The 17,714-nt window shown below is 45.8% G+C and overlaps 1 protein-coding gene across 1 annotated transcript in view; it reads left to right on the top strand.

The window, feature by feature from the left end:
• Positions 1-8,872, top strand: part of LOC119659279 (organic cation transporter protein-like) — a 52,492-nt gene extending 43,620 nt beyond the window's left edge. The window contains exons 4-9 of the mRNA XM_038067288.1: positions 920-1,028; positions 1,235-1,384; positions 7,443-7,848; positions 8,107-8,339; positions 8,406-8,679; positions 8,743-8,872. Coding sequence (XP_037923216.1) covers positions 920-1,028; positions 1,235-1,384; positions 7,443-7,848; positions 8,107-8,339; positions 8,406-8,679; positions 8,743-8,860 — 1,290 coding nt within the window. The 3' untranslated portion in view covers positions 8,861-8,872. The remainder of the gene's footprint in view (positions 1-919; positions 1,029-1,234; positions 1,385-7,442; positions 7,849-8,106; positions 8,340-8,405; positions 8,680-8,742) is intronic.
• Positions 8,873-17,714: the final 8,842 nt, after the last annotated feature.

Raw genomic sequence — 17,714 nt, 5'->3', positions numbered from 1 at the left:
AGGATTCAGTGCAGGTTGAGAGGCAGAGGAGGCGAAAAAGGTGCGGGTGCGAATGCAATCGATGAGCGAAGGGAGAGCCTAGAGCCATGTCCACCTCGGGACGAAATACTTTGTGGTGGTTCTGCAGGGAAGAGGACAGCAATTTGGGGGTGGTTTCAGTAGGTAAAAATCCCACAGGCTGGCAGATGTGTAACAATGTCTTTGGAAGATATCCACTTTCGGAAAAAAAGAGGACAGAGGGCAGAGGATAATGGACTAAAAGTACGGGAGAGATGACAGAGAACGGAGGTCAGGGTATTATGGATAGGAGACAGATGACAGAGAAAGGGTATAGCCTGATTTGGACAGCTCGAGCATTTAATGATATAAATGAATAAAATCTTCGGGAGTTAGTAGGAGTTAGAGCTGTAGTCAAAATTAAAGTGAACATTATGAAAATGACCCTTCCGCTGGTTGACCTCATCAAAAGCGAGCTTGTGGCTCATTGTCTGCTTTTAATGCAATGTAATTCGTTAATAAATGATGGACGCGTTTGCGGCGAAGACGTGAGGAACCCATTAGCCACCTAATTTGGAGCACATGTGTTTTTGCAAATTACAATTCATGTTCTGGACTGTTATTAAAGCTAAATCAACAAAAATCAGATAATCTCACCAGCAATAACAATGGTTCTTCTGTCCAATGCTACTAGAAACACATCATATAATAAATTGACAACTTCCGAACATGCTCTCCCTCCCCGAACACATCCTTAAATTCCTAGCATTTAGTTCAGTTTTGAATTCATCAATTATTTCCTCATGCATCGTAAATCATAATTTAATTTACTAGAAATACAATTCCTGCTCCTGTTTCCATTTCAATCTACATCGAAAACCACCCTTCGGCGAATGTACAGTGAATAAATTTTGTATTTCAGCTAAACTGGGTATGTCAGTGGGCCTGGAAGTCAACATTGGGACAATCCATGTTTTTTATTGGTTCCGTTCTAGGAACACTCGTATTCGGAATATACGCCGACAAAATTGGTGAGTATTACCAATCCATTCCAGAACTTGAGCGGAATTTTTGTCAAAGGATGCCTGACATTTTACATGGGCAAGTATGCCTATGGAGGTATTCAAATAAAAAGGGACAATATCCCACTAATGGGATTTATTGAATTCGTCCATTGGCAGTTGCCTGGATGTATTTATTTGTTGGAGTTTTTACTAAGAATTTATTGAAATTCCAGGAAGGCTGCCTATTTTGATTCTATCGAACCTCACGGCGTTCGTTGGTAATACGGCGACAATATTTGCAACGAGTGTTCCGGCGTTTGCAATATGCCGATTTGTATCGGGATTAGCGACGGATAGTAACTTCGTGATGATGTATATATTAGGTATGTACGAGTAAATCATTGGTAAATATAAGTTAAATATGATCCAATAAGGATGAAGGCCTCTGAAACCCGGAAGGCTTCCTGAACTGTAACTCTCGAAAGTAGCATATTCATCATCATCAACGGCGCAACAACCGGTATCCGGTCTAGGCCTCCCTTAATAAGGAACTCCAGACATCCCGGTTTTGCGCCGAGGTCCACCAATTTCATATCCCTAAAAGCTGTCTGGCGTCCTGGCCTACGTCATCGCTCTATCTCAGGCAGGGTCTGCATCGTCTTCTTTTTCTACCATGGATATTGCCCTTATAGCCTTTCCGGCCTGGATCATCCTCCTCCATACGGATAAAGTGACCCGCCCACCGTAACCTATAGAGCCGGATTTCATTCATGGTCAGTAGCTCATCAAACTACTCAACCCATCGCTCCAATATGCCCATTCTGTCGGAAATCAGATTTCCCTCTTTGTCTCAGCAGGACGAGCATCGGGGTGTATAAGGCTTCATCTTGCTGACTTGTTGGTAAAACTTGCGCGCCTGTTGCGGTTGCTCCCTGTACTTTTCTAGTTCACAGACTTGTTGGTTTTCCCTGGTTTTCTTTTTCCGTCTGTGAAGTCGCTTCTCCGCTCGACGGAGTTCGTGATAAGTCTCCACGCATGCCCGCGTTCTTTGACATTACTCGGTATGCATCATTCATCCGTTCCGTTGCTAGCTTGCATTCATCGTCAAACCAGCCGTTCCGACTCCTTTTGCGGCTGGGGCCAAGTATGTTTGTGGCCATATCCATGATAATGTTCTTCAGGTAGTTGTGAAGATCATTTGTTGATGCTTCATCTCCAGGTCCTCTGTTGACTGCGGTTATTGCGGCATTCCATTTCCCTTTTATAGGTGCCGCGGAGGTCTGTATTGTGGATGTGTTGAGTGTTCACTCTCACCTGATTATCAGAGGGGATTCTAGGTGGTATAGTTATTCGAGCTCGGAGCACCATGCCAACGAGATAGTGATCCGAGTCTATATTGGCCCCCTTATATGTTCTGACATTCATCAAGGCTGAGAGGTGGCGGCGTTCGATCAACACGTGGTCAATTTGGTTGAAAGTGGTCCCGTCTGGAGAGCTCACGTATGTTTGTGGACCGCTTTCCGCGCAAACCAGATACTTCCAACAACCATTTCGTGTGACCCTGCTAATCGAATAATCCGCAGTCCGTTATCATTTGTATTTTCGTGTAAGCTATGAGAGCCAACGTATCGTCTGAATACGAGCTCCTTCCCTACTTGGCTGTTAAAATCCCCAAGTATGATTTTGATTTCATATCTGGGACAGGCTTCCAGGGTACGTTCTACTGCTTCGTATAAGGTATCCTTCTCCGACTCTGCAGTCTCCTCTGTAGGGGCGTGAACGTTTATGAGGCTTATATTTCTAAACTCGCCTCGCAAGCGCAGAGTGCATAGCCGTTCGCTTATGTTTTCAAAGCCGATAACAGCAGGTTTCATTTTTTGGCTGACTAAGAAACCTACTCCGAGCACATGGTTTACTGGATGGCCACTATAATATATGGTGAAGTGGCTCTTCTCCAGGAAACCGGTCCCTGTCCAACGCATCTCCTGTAACGCTGTTACATCAGCCTTATATTGGGACAGGGTATCGGCTAGCTGCTCAGCAGCATTCGGTCTATACGCGGAGCGCACGTTCCATGAGAAAATGCGCAAGTCGTTATTCCGTTATCGTTGCCGGGTTCGTCGTTTTATAATCCGTTCAGTCCGAGGCTCCTGTTGTGGCTTCGTAACCAGTTGTTTCCTGTGTAGGGTTGTCAGCCCTACCCAACCCCCAACCTGGAGGAACAGTTGGTACAATTTGTGCCGTTTTTAGGCGCGGCAGACTCGCCTTCATCCTTCTCCGTCTGTAGCTTTTCGTTAAGAAAGAGCTCCCAGCGGTCACCACGTGGAGGTGGAGATAGGGTTTGGTAGTAGAGCTGTTGGTGTTGGTTCAGCAGGCATTTCCCAGGTTTTATGTGTGAGACAAATAATGCTTCTTTGCCAGTTGTCTGGCATTGATTCGCTGTTCCAGACTTTCAGCATCAATTGTTCTCATCACTCGGTGTAGTTGGACCCCTAATCAGTTCGACTGTAATTCGAACGGATCTTAACATCTTGTGGTTTTTGAGTCGATTAGTGACTGTTTGTTCCATATTTGGTGGTGGCTTCATTTGTCCATAGTCTTCAGCTGGCGAAACCTCGACTTCAGCTGGCGACTGTACTCAACCCATGACTCCAATATTTCTATACGGTCGATAATCAGATTTGCCCGTTTATCTCAGTAGGATGAGAATCGAGTTGTATAAGGCTTCATTGTTGGTAAAATGTGCGCATCTGGTTTGATTGCTCAATGTGCTTTTCGAGTTCATAGACTTGTTGGTCCTCCCAGGCTTCCTTTTTCTGACTGTGATGTTACTTCTCCACTGGATGAACTTCCTGGAAGGTCTCACTGCGCAAACTGCATCAATAAATGGCTTTGCAGGAAGACCGAGAAGCCCGGCGGCCTTACTCCATTTAAGTGTATTGATGGTGAAGATGATTATTCTTCTACTTTATTCTCAAGAGATGGAATGCAAGCTCTTTCGTAGTGCGGTACACAGTTGTGAAATCGTTGCTATCTGCAGCAGATTTTGCTCTTTCTTATCAGCACAGTAGCGAATTTCCTTATGATATAATGCACACTACGTTAACCTTCCCGGGAATCCAAACAGTATTGTAGTTCGAGCGCATCACGTTCGTCTTCACTCTTTTTTGTTCATTAATCCGCTTCCTCGATTCCGAAGTTAGCCAGATCTTGTAAAGCTTTGTCTTCAAACAATGTGCGACAGAGGAAGTTGCAGAAATCCACAAATCTCCAACGATCATCTTTATAGTCGCCAAGACCGTGACCACCCCATCACGATCCCAACGTCCCCTTTATGAAACATCTGCTGGACTGCACTCAATTTTTCATAGATAACCTATTTTCCCTCTGGATCAAAAGACTCCTTTCGTTCGAAACACAGTTTTTAAATGTTCCTCATACTGGACTGGAATCTCCTAGTCAGTTTCCCGACCGAAACCAGTTCCCATATATAACACCAGATTCACACTTGCTTCCAACAAGATTTCTCGAATACAATAGTGCACTGTTGTAAGAAGAAGAAGAGCGCTCTCGACAGTCCCACCATCTAACCTCACTTAGCACCAGAATATCTGGCCAGTATCACTGGAACTGACACTCAGATTAGAGAAATCGAGCATTCTAAAGCCAATGATACCGCTGTCGGGGGTCATACAAACATTCCAAAAGCAAACTCCTATCCTAGAACCATTGCCAAAGGTTATAATCGACTAGTTCGGCAATATACAAGGCATCGATAGTTAACATTTCTATGAAAGGAGCATAATGAGCTGAAACTATGCATATGAAATTAGATTAGATTGTCTGCCTTCTCATATCGTCTTTGTCTTTTGTCTACACCACTTCTACATTTAGGACACAACATTGAATTAATATATATATATAATCAGAGCGCTATTTTACATATGGATAACCAATCTTTTCTATTACGCGAAATATTCCCTCATCTACACCTAGTTTTTCCAGCAGAGAAGGTTTGACAGTACTATTAAGATCTGAGTATGTAATAATAAGAGTAGTGGCTAATTTGATACATCTTTATTTTCGAGGCATGCAAAAGCATGCGGGATTGTACGAATCGCTTAGTAGCTAAGGCGTTAACCTGCTGCAAGAAAAGATCGAGACTCAAATGCCACTGGTGACAGATTGGTATCGTGACTGGAAGTAGGAAACCAGCCAATTCAGCTGTGAATAGATAATAATCACGGGGCAGTGCAATGCTGACCACATTGCCTCCTAGTGGAATGTCACGATTTGAATGAACTGCTTTGACACGTTTGAAGGCCTAGACTCATTTGGATTGGTATGCATGTAGATATAATTAAGCGCCACCAAGCCGACATATTGTGGCTTGGAAAAATATTCCGCTTAACTTTTCATGATTTCAACCTTGCACTGGTCATCCTGACTAGAAGAGAATTCCGACCCGTCGTCTCGTATCGTTCGGCAAATCGATAATCGAGTCAAAACCAGCTGTAAAGTACCTTGGGCTGACTCTTGACTCAAAGATGAGGTTTTTTGACCAAATCAAAGCAGCAGCGAACAAGGCTGCAGCTGGAGTTTCGGCGTTAAGTAAGCTAATGGCAAATATTGGGGGTCCTACGTCTAGCAGGCAACGTCTCCTTATGAGTTCAACGCAGTCTGACCTCCTCTATGGTGCATGGTCTCGCGCACTGTCTCTGAACCAGCCGTGATGGTGATCGCGGGAGTGATCCTCGTTGCCTTTCCTGCTAAGAAGCGTCAAGTCATATTTAGGCGCAAGGAAGAAAAGCCAAGGGAGGTGGTTGCTCGTGAAGAACCGCAACGCACCCTAGATGAGTAGCAACTCTCTTGGCAAAATAAAACTACAGGCAGATGGATTGTGCGGCTCATTGGCAACGTAGGTGCGTGGCAGAATTGGAAGCATGGTGAGCCTGACTATTTTCTTATCCGGTTCTTAAGTGGGATGGGATTTGTCAGCAGCTCTATTTAAACAAAAGGGATCTCTCCACAGACAACATTGTCGAGGAGATGCTAAGGAGCGCTGAGAGGTAAGCAGTGTGGACTACTACGTTGGGGTGTTGCAAAGAAGATAGTGCTCGACCGGCGGAGGAGCCGGATAGCGGGGGGTTCATTAAACTGACAGTTCCCTTCCTCCTCTTCGCTCCCATTGGTGAAAGAAATTCTCTGATTTGAAGGCTCCGCAAGGCGGAACAGTTCGGGGACTACCCCAAAGTAATGTGACAAACGGTTCCCCCCCCCCCCCCCCATCGCCATCGTTAGAGAGGGCTCTAACGATGGCGAAGTGTTTAGTTGGTAATCCGAGGACGAAACATGCGGGAGTCCAACACTCTGTGCGTAAATGCGTTCACCTATCCCACAAAAAAAAGATGAAACGAAAGAGTTTTTGCAGTAAATTAGCCATATTACGAAAAAATGTGTATCTGGCTATTACAGGTGCGATGAGTACGATATCCGACGTAGCTCTTAATGCATTCCTTAATGTGCAGCACTTGAGTTTGTTTATTCAGAGTGCAGAGGGCAGCTTTTAGATGGGGGGGGGACACTGAAGGCTGGACGTGGGGGGACAGAACATTGGAAGAGTTAGTGGGGGAACTGAATCAAGTTTTCAGAATGCCTTCTGATTCCTGGTTCCCCATATGTCTGTTTGATAGAAGATATAAGGTTATTCCGAGGTGGACTTTTCGTTTGGGACCATATACCATGCCCTTTCAGGCTGAAGTGTATGCGATGGGGCGATAAGGGCGGCAACTTTGGTGACTGATGAGCGGCTGAAGGACAGGCGCATCGTAATCTGTGGCGTTGAGCAGTCCTTTGAACTCTGATCCTGAAAAATGCTAGCATACTTCCCCATTGGGTTCAAGTACATATTCCACAAATCGATGATCCCTCCGCGCGTACTCTATATGCTGAGGGAGCCGCCAGTATACTACGCTATCGCGGATTGCCCTGTTCCACCATCGTTTTCTAGTTTCTTTTCGAAATGAAACCCTAGTTCGGAATACCGTTTGAAAAAGGTGTCAATCTTCTTTCAATTCAGGCAGCTCTCTGCCTCGCTGATACTCCCGGACATTCTGAAGATTGCCCTTTTTATCTTGAACTGAGTGCAAAGGGGAAGAGGAGCCAATCCCAGGAGGACCGCCAGGGATGCGACAGTTTCAATGAGTTCGATTTTATCTGTCCAGGTTTCACCATTGGTAGGAGCAACCAAAATAAAGCACGTAATTTGGGTGCATATGCCTTAATTTTCATTGCACACGCGAAGCTCTAGTATTCCTGATGGTCACCCCTTTTCCTATTCCACAATTCAAGCAAGTCCTTTTTGATAAAAGGTTTACAGAAAGTAAAAACACAAATATTTATGGTAAGAATTTTTCTAAATAATCTTCTGAACTTTTCCAGTCATGGAATACATTCGACCCTCAATGCGTACCATCGGCCTCAGCATTTGCATTGGAGTCTTCTACTGTCTCGGTTCGGCCATCACACCCTGGATAGCAGTTTACTGTGGAACTTGGAAATTGTTCCTTCTAGTCACAGCTCTCCCACTGCTCACAGTTCCGCTCTTCTACTTCGTCCTGCCGGAAAGTGCTCAGTGGCTTATTACACAGAAAAAGTACGAGAAAGCTGTGGAGTGCCTGCGAGCAGTCGCCAGAGTTAATGGCAAAACAGTAGACGAACAAGTTTACGAGGAATTTAAAGCGAAATGCATACAAAGCATGGAAGCTCAGAGTAAAGCGGAGAATATGATGGGATTATTCAGGACGCCCAGATTAAGACGAAATACGCTGATATTGTTCTTTAAATCGTAAGTAAGTTTGCGAAGTTTTTAAATGGTTTAATTGCAGCTGCTTTTGTGTGCGCTGCAGATACGCTATCTTCACTAAGAGTGAGCAAGTAATCATTTTAAGCTCCGCAGAGTAAAGTGATAAGAAAAGGATTAGAGAAGATGTGTCACTCGTTGTAGAATCAACGAAGACTGGAAGCAATAAATTTCAATTACGATCCGCATTACAAGATGGGAGTCAACCTATCTGCTAACCACTTTATCTGCCTTTTATTCCAGGATGGTTATAACACTGTGCTATGATGCGATTTCCAGAAACGTAGAAGGTCTCGGGATCACCCCTTTCACCATGTTTTCGCTCAGTGCCACAGCCATCTTTCCAGCTTGCATCGTCCTCATATTACTCCAAGACAAAATAGGACGAAAGGCAATGGCTTCAGCTTCGCTTCTCGTAAGCGGCATTTTCACCTCGGCCACAGGAATTATCCTAGTTTATCGTAGTGCTGATGCTGGTAAGATATTTCTGTTTTTTCGAAAAGATACATTTCGATAATTAAGACAATTTGGACATGTTTTAGGTCCAGTATTGGTTGCATCCTTGGCAATAATTGGTCGCTTCGGGGTGACGGTTGCATACAACTCAGCGGCTCAATTTGCCACTGAACTCATCCCAACAAGTGTGCGAGGGCAAGGCGTTGCTGCCGTCCATGTCGCCGGATACGCTTTCACTTTCTTCAGTTCATACATACTTTTCCTATCGACGATTTTCAAACCATTACCATCTTTAATTTTGGGGATGTTGTCATTGATGGGAGCCGGTTTGTGTTTGTTTTTGCCTGAGACGTTAAATAGGTAGTTACTTCTTTAATTTTGAATAACGTATCTGAAAATCTTATTATCCTTGATCGATTTCAGGACACTTCCATGCACTTTAGCAGATGGTGAACAGTTTGGGCGCGGCGAACCAGTATTGTTCTTCTCCTGTTTTGAAAAGGGGAAAACCACGTCGACAACGTCACTGAAAGATACCTAAATTATAAATAATTAAAAATATACAACAAACTACTCATCATAGTAAGATATAATAGTTAAAAATACAATCAATTAATTCAGCAGCCGCATTTACGTATCTTAAACTTTAAGTTGTCTTAAGCTTTGCAACGTCTAGCTTCCCACGGCTTCTTTCTTACGGGTTTGTGTACCTACTTAATATATATATAGCTTTAAATCTATCTTTTCTTTTGAAGTTGAACAAGATACTTTTGCCTACTTTCAGTAAGAATTGAAATTATCGGAAGCGTTGTGGATTATTAATTAATGATATTGAGTGTGGAACTTATTGAGAATGACGAAGAATTATTATGGCTCTGAAAGACATCAAGGATCATTGTCTCTAAAATTGGAAGTAAAAATCATCCCGTTTTGAACGAATTGAATTTGTATGAAAAAAGGAAAACATGTTCATGTGCGGGATAGGGGATAAGGATAGCCCCTAAGCACTCAGACCGTAGTGGCCCTTGTATCAAATGTCTAATGAAATATCCCAGATACGTTAATTTATCACAAGATTTTCGTTACTGAATGTGATAATACCCGTTCTACCTGCAGGACATCAGCACCAAATATTTGTAGTCGGATACGTCCATAGGCTATTCTGAACACAGCTAGCGAATTATGACTAGTCAGAATGCCCATTGCTCTGCAATTCTTTCTGCTTTTTTACAGGATAAACTTAGCAGTATGGTGGCTGGGTTTTCACAGGAAAAGTTTGGTGTGTCTAACAGCACTAAGGCTCTACTACTTGTCATTATAGGAAGCCGGTTCCCAGTTTCTGCAAGCAGCATTACCCAATGCTACTGACACCCCAATAGCTCGTTCCCGTCCAGGCAGGGGAAAATTGAACCCTCTTTTGCGAATGCATCCGGGATTTCATTCCTGTCTACTACACAACTGCGGGATACCCAGAGTAGTTCTTATTGAATCTAGAAACAAGGTTTAATCGGTTTCAACATTCCTGAATGGTTTTTGAAGTGATCAATGGACTTTCGATAGCGAAAGGTAAAGGTCAGCAGGTGTTGCCTGTGGTGCTGGATGTGAAGAATGCCTATGAGAAGGACTGGACAGCATTCAAGTTGGAAATGGCATTCCCCAAGGATGAGTTCTATACAACATCTCTGCATAATAAATGCCCTGATAGCATTCAAATCTTCCAATGCGGATGATTTCCTCATTTTGGCCACTGGAGACGATTGGTTTTCGACTTCCAAATGTTTACAAAAGCGAAGATTGGGCCTACCAATCAACATAACCAAATTCCAATCTATATCCTCCAAGAAGTAGGGTATCATCCTTATTCATTAAAATTAAGAATCGTACCCTTGCCCATGTCAAATCCATCACCTTTTTAGGTACGTTGATAATGAGGACGTGTTCGGTCACAGACCACTTGAACCCCATTATTGTTAAAACGGTATAGGCAGGCAGGTTAATAAACTTTTGAATTGGTTTTTCTTGGGATCTCACACCCCGTAAGGCCATCAATCCGCCGCTACGTCCACTATGAATCCGCAAAAATACTTTGAAATCAAGCTTGTATCCTGAGCAGTTGCTTGGGGCTGACCAGAATCACCCCATTATACCAGATTTTTGCTTTGGTGAACGAGCCGCCCTCCATGTCAGACGGCTCTCCTGGCAGTCAAAGAACTTCTTAAATTAAAGGAAAGGAAAGAAAATCAAAAAACCTGTCATTTGGTGGTTCAAAACCCGGATGTTGGAACTAGACTCTGCTCGATCTCTATTATTATTCTGTTAAGGAAAAGTCGCATCGCGTCCTTAAAGAACTATTGTGCCCCTTTTACTGGTTATAGTGTACCTATTGATCATAGTATCTCAAGCAGACCTGTAACCGTCAGGAACTTTAGTATGTTCCCTACTTCCAGATCTCCCAGGATGTGTATAGAAGTTAGATATCTCTAGCTTTCCTTAGGTGATAGTTCAGCCGACAATGACCAGTGATTAGGAGGTTCTTTTTGATGAGGTTTAAGTAATCCTTTGTGCACATGGGTTCGTATCCCCCAATAAGCACCCTGGACTGCTCCATCCCTGGTAGGCCCACCCAGTATAGTTCCCTCAACCGTTCCTCTTCATTTCTTAGAGTCATAGCCATGAAACCAGTTTCCGATTCCACACTTCCCGTGCAAAGGCGTCCCTATTCCCTTCTTGGCTAGTTCGTCCGCAGCCTCGTTGCCTTCCAACCCAGTATGACCTGAAACCCAAAGTATCCAGGCCTTGTTGGACGAGCCGAGTGTATTCAGTCTTTCAAGGCATTCCCATACCAGTTTAAAGTTCACCTGGTTGGACCTAAATGCCTTGATCGCTGCTTGGCTAACGGTGAGAATAGCAATGTTCTGCCCCCTGTAGTTCCTTTTCAGATGAAAGGAGGCACATTTGTCTATGGCGTATATTTCCGCCTGGAATATGCTAGTATACCTGCCCATTGGCTCAAAGTACATTTTCCTTGGACCAATGACACCGGCACCCACTCCCTCTGCTGTGAGGGATCCGTGAATGCACCAAATAATCAGTTGCTGGTTTAAGCCGTATGTTCCACAGTTTGCCTTGTTACTCCAGCATGTTTCAAATTTCTTATCGAAGTGAAACCTCGTTGTCATGTTACCCTTGGTATCTGTAATTCGTGATACCGCCTAGAAAGAATATCAATCTTCCTTCGGTTTAGGCAGCTCCCCGCCTCACTGATACTACCGGCTATCCTGAATATTGCCCTCTCTGCCTGCATCTGTATGTGCAAATGGAGAGGGGTTAATCCCAGAAGGACCTCTAGGGATGCCGTTGAGCGTGTCCTCATTGCCCCACTGATACACACGCAAGCCAGCCTTTGGAGCTTATGTAATTTCCTGGCTTGTGTGGTGAGTTCGGTTCTTTTTGCCCAGATTACCGCTCCATAGATAATCATTGGCCTTACTGTTGCAGTATATATCCAGAGTAGTATCTTCGGGCTGCAATCCCATTTTTTTCCTGCTATGGATCTGCAAGTCATCAGAGCCCTCGCTTTCCGACAAGTGTTTCTGACATGTGTCTTCGAGAGTAATTTTCGGTTTAGCGTAATTCCCAAATATTTGGCCTCTGTTTCTCGTTTCACCTCGATATCAAGTAACCTTATGGCTCTCAGGTGATTGAGCTTACGCCTCCTAGTGAATGGTACTATGGTGGATTTGGCTGGATTGATCCGCAGTCCCACCTTCCTGCACCAGGCGTTAGTAACCCTTAGTCCAGTTTGGATTCTATCACATAGGGTATCTTCATATTTACCCCTACAGATTAAAACAATGTCGTCCGCGTAACCCTGTACTTCTATTCCAGTATTTGTTAACACGTCCAGTTAATCCACTACAATACTCCACATCAGCGGCGATAGGACCCCACCCTGTGGACCGCTTTGAGTGGTGTTCATGACAATAGAATTTGTACCTGTCGGTACTTCTATTTGCCTGCTTTCTAGCATTTTGCGTTGCTATACGTATTCGGTGCATTTTTGTACCTCTGCCAGTCCCCGGTTTATTTTGACCGGTTGAAGAGTTTTCGTGCCTCTGTTCTCATTCTGGCCAGGTTACTGTTCCACCATGGTACATCCTTTGATGACTTAACTTTCCTCATATGCGTTAATGACGACTGTGCTGAGGTTTTACAACACTGTTTCTTGTTCCAGGTCGCTCCTGATGTCACCACCCCCCTGAAGGGGGGGGGGGGCAATGTTGGTGCTTTAGTGCGTGGCGTAGTATTCCCAATTCGTTCTCCGGGGATTCCTTATTATTCTTTCTATTTCGGAGTTACCCTCAATGTCGAATCTGATGATCCTGCGATCAGAGATAGAGGGCTCATCCGACACCCTTCAATTCCTGACCATTCCGTTCATTATTTCCTAGAATTATGTCTAGTACCTCCTGTCTAGTGCTGGTCACAAATGTTGGAGTGTTCCCTAAGTTATATATTTCTAACATATTGCTAAGAATAAATTCAAGAAGGTACTCACCTAGCGGTGGAGCCCGGATTTCGTCTCCTGGGAAGTATTGCGATGCCACGACTGCTTCTCGAGTGCTCCTCCCGGCTTCCAATGAGACTTGGATAGCCACAAGGTCCCCGGTTAAGAACTCTGAAAGACATAGGTATTTTAAATTACGTTTAAGAATTATACAAGCTCTTGGTTTTTCACAGGGGGAATCCCAAATTACCTGCATGCTTCCTTCCTGCAGACCACGAATCTGCCCCCAGTACATCCAGGGCTCCTGAGCCACCACTATGTTCTCCTTACAATTTGCCCTTGCAATTACTGCAAATGCAGCTTTCGCATGGTGGAGATTTATCTGGGCTATCTTAGTGCTGGCCATTGGCTCCGTTATTGTTTGGAGCTCTTCCGCACTGTCAAAGTGTCGCCCTTCTCCTCCGGCATGGCGCTTTCCTGCGTATCGCAGAGTACCCTGAACCCTAGGAGTCCTAGGTCTAGGTCGTCCAGCTTCTAGTTTTCACTGGGCAGCAGGTCTACTTCCCTGGTTGATCCAGTCCTTTCCGCCCCTATAGCTTTCAAGACTTCTTCGGGGACCTCGGTGTGTTTCTCACCCGGGGTCTCCTCCGAGGTATCTTTCCTCGGCTTTTCCCTGTGCACATGCACGGGTATGTTGAGAAATCGATAGTTGATATGGCAACTCCGACTTTTGATTGCCTCGAGGAATCGATCATCTACCCCGATCGTGAAGAGTTTACCCTTTCCCTCCACCTTGCTTCTGAAGACTCTCCATAGTCAGGTATGGGGGTATTCTGAGCGATTAGGAGGCGTCTCCTGGTATATCATCCCCAGGACCTGTTGACGGTTCCACCCCTTCCCAGCCTCGCAATCTAGGAAATATGGTCCTAATCCATTCTGCGTTGTCCTCCGTCACGCAGTCTACCGGTATAAGGCCTGGTTGAAAGCGTATGCCGGTGAACACCAGTTTCGAAGTCGATCCCTTGATCATCTGCCTGACGACAAGGACCTCAATGGTTTCCTGCTCCTCACGAGTGAGTATTTGCTCGGGAAACATTTTTGGCAGTATGGCCAGTCGAATGCCTTTGACCGTACTAGCGTAGCTAATAGCGGGCTTCCTGGGTCCTGCCTTCACTCCTAACCTGCCCGGGTTCTCTCCCCCTTTGGGTTAAGGTTTGGATTTTTTGGGAGCATTCCCTTCATGCGGGCTGATCTCTGCAGCTCCCCGCTTTCTCGGCTCCGGTAGAAATGGCTTAGGTCTGTACTGAGCCTTCTTAAGGGCCTCTTCTGGTTTAATGCCTTCCTTCAGATAGCGCAGGCACCATATAACATCGGCGCCACTGAGACCTGTCTCCTTCCTGACGTCTGTTATATTTATCTGAACCAGCTTTGTTGGTTTTCGTTTTCTTTTCTTTTTTCTTTGTACTCATTTGGTTTCCACGAATATGGGGTTAGGAGGTCCGCCGTGCCATAGCCCCCGTGGTACGGTAAGGTCTAACTTACTCACTGAAGTGACCAGGTATCAGTGAGGCTCCGTACGAATACAGTCAGTTACCCCCAACTGCAAACTATCCAATAGGCACGGTTCTAAAACACCCTGGATTGGGGGAAGTGTTTTTCCACTCCCCAGTCTAGATTCGTAGCGTTTTGTTAATAGTAGGGTCACCTCGTACAGGCTGTGGCACTCACTAACGGTCTTGGTAAACGAGATGCTTGGCCCCTGAAAAGCCCGCACTGCTCCAGAGGAGAGACAGATCCTCAGAGAGAGATAGACTGGCCTCAGGGAGCTATGTTCCACGTCAGTCTACCCTGCAGTGCAGTGCGCCCCAGAGCCAGAATGTTGAAAAGGATCATGCCTGTCACCACCAATACTGCCTCATCTGATGTGATTCTAAAGGCATTGCAAACCCTCACCTGCTTCCGTCTTTGACAGTTTGTAAGCGCCTCTGCTCACACAGGTGACGAATAAAGCAGGATCGAACGCACCATTCCAGCTAGAAGCAACCTGCGACAGTGTTTCTGCCCACCAATATTCGGCAAAATGTTTGCAAGTGCCGTCGTGGCACTGGCTACCTTTTGGCATGCATATTCTAGTTGTTCCCTAAAGCCCAATTTGGTGTCAAGTATCGCCATCAGGTATTTGATAGCCCGCTTCGATACGATTGTATATCCACCGACTTCCACATTCACAGTGTTATTTTTCCTGCAGTTTTCCTCCGTTTTTGCGCCCGCCAAGGTTACTTCAGTTATTCTAGCCAGGACTTTACCGCTCTTACTGTTTCCCTTGCGTAGACCTTCCCATCTTTTGTGTGTTTTGCTGTAACAATCCCAGCACTCCCCTCTGGCACGAGAAGAGCAAGCACCCCATTATACATGATATTCCACAACGGAGGACCAAATATTGTGTTACCCCCGCTGTGATGTACTCTTTGGGGGCCTCATATGCCCGTACCAGAGAGTACTCTCTGAGAGGTAGTTTGCCACCACTGTTAAATACCCCGGGACACCAATGTCAGCCAACGCCCCTTTAATTCTATTCCAGTTGAACGAGTTGAATGCGTTTTTGACATCCTGCGCCAACATAGCACAGCTGCCGCCAGAAATTAGTGCGCCTTCTGCCAGGTTTACCGCCATGCCAATTGCGTCCACCGTAGAGTGGGCGTATCGGAAACCAAACTGGCGTTCCGACAAACCATTGCTGGCTTCGACGATGGACAGGAGTCTGTTGTAGATGACTCTCTCCATCATCTTCCCCATTGTATCCAACAGGCAGATAGGACGATAAGACGCAGGGTTTCCAGGTGGCTTGCCAGGCTTCGGAAGCAACACCAACTTTTGCTTTTTCCACTGGGCAGGGAATATTCCTTCTTTTAGGCACGCCTCGAAGATGTTGGCGAAAAGTCGGGCCTAGTCTTCATTGCCAGTTTCAAAGCTCAGTTGGGGTTGCCATCCAAACCTGGGGACTTGTTGTCCGCGATCCTACCACATATTTCCCGCAGCACCCACACGGTTACTGGAGGTGTTATGCTCTCATTTCACTGGGCAATCATCTGCCATGGCAATATTTCCCGCAGCACCCACACGGTTACGGAGGTATTATGCTCTCATTTCACTGGGCAATCATCTGCCTTCTCATATTTTCGCGTTGAAGTAACAGAGTGGTAACAATCTGTTTCAGAAAGCGCGGACAGGTCAGGTGAATCCGAAGTCTCTTCATTACCATTCTGTTGGCCTCGCCCCAAGCGTTTTTGTCGGCATGGTCACACAGCCGTTCGAAGCCGTTCTTTTTGCTCCTCCGAATGGCTTTTTTTTAGACGACCACGCAGTTGTCTCTGTGTTTCCTCTCAGCTGTGGCCACCAAGCTTCTCTGGCAAAGCTTCCTTGCCCGCAAATATGCGGCTCGCAAACTTGTGATTTCGTTGTTCCGCCAGTAGTTGGCTTGTCTACTGGGGAGTGATCGCCTTCTGGGCATAGTAGCAACGTATGCTTCTGTCACCCATCGGGTGATTTCGATGGCTTTCTGCATAGTCATAACAGGGATATGACGGCTTTGAGCGCCGCGGAAAACGTGTGCCTCTCAAAAGCTTTCGCTGTCCAGCCGAGCATACCACCCAGTTTTCTGCAAGAACTCTTTTTCGACATGCCAAGCGACTCTACTGGCTAAAGTGATACCCCCCAGGCCCCTTCCCTGGAAAGTGTACGAGGCCCCAACATTAGCCAATACCACGTCTAGCTCCGCGAATCCTTCGAGGAGAACACGTTCCCTCACATTAGTTGTCCGGCTGCCCCACTCAAGAGCCCACGCATTAAGGTCGCCTGCCAACGTTCTCTTGCATCCAAAACGAGAGCGACAAGCATGTGGTCATAGTCGGCAAGTGTAGCGCTAAGTGGAGCATAGCAACTGTAGGTACGCCTTTCACATTCGCTCTGATGAAGACCTCCGGGTGCTTCATTCATTCATTCATTATTTCCTCGAAGGCTTGTTCTCCACAAGCCCATAGCACTGCTTGGCCCGTTTGGCCTTTGACCTACCGTGGTTTCTATGTGGCTTACTAATAATGGGCACATCGATGTGTTTCTAACGGATGGTTTGCGAGAGTGGTTGAGGTTGATTTGTATCAACCTCATCTGCGACTTGTGTTAAGGGCTCTCCTGTATTCCGGGCATCTGCTGCTGTCTGCAATTTGCTGATGTTCACCCATCTTCTTCTCCTTGCACAATAGACAATTAGGGTCTGCTCCACAGTCCGTGCTGAAGTGGCCCTCCGCTCCGCATCGTCGGCATAGCTTCGACCTACCATCGGCACTGGAACATGCCTTCGCGAAATGACCAAAGTCAAGGCAGCACCGCTTCAGCGATACCTGCTCCCTAAGGCGACACATAACCCAGCCTATTTTAACTGTCCCTGCTGCCGACAGTTTGAGTTCTGCCTTCACTGGTAGAGTGATGATGGCGCTTTGTGCCTCACCATAGGCCTTTCGTAACGTCTTTACCGCTGACCCTTGCGGTCGAAACTTTTTCGAAAGCCACACGAACCTCCTCCTTCGTGGTGACTATACGGATCTCCAGTGTGCTAGCCCTGATTTCGGCTTCCTGTCCCGAAGACTTTCCAATTTGGCTCAAAAATTTATCCACCGTTATATCGTTGGACTTCTTGAGTTCTAGTATAAGGTCCACCCAACTAGTGGCCTATAGTGACGATATCGACATCGTGGGAAGAACGACCCGAGACGTACAAACTGCCTTCATCCAGATCAAGCAGGCGGCGCGAGATCCTGGGCTGTTCATCAATGAAGGCAAGCCAAAATATATGGTGGCAACGTCAGCACCGAAAACCAACCAACCAACA

Source organism: Hermetia illucens, chromosome 6 (assembly GCF_905115235.1).
Source record: "Hermetia illucens chromosome 6, iHerIll2.2.curated.20191125, whole genome shotgun sequence".
NCBI classification, from domain to species: Eukaryota; Metazoa; Arthropoda; class Insecta; order Diptera; family Stratiomyidae; genus Hermetia; species Hermetia illucens.
The sequence above is the reverse complement of the archived record's forward strand: the minus strand, read 5'-3'. Positions and strand labels throughout refer to the sequence as shown.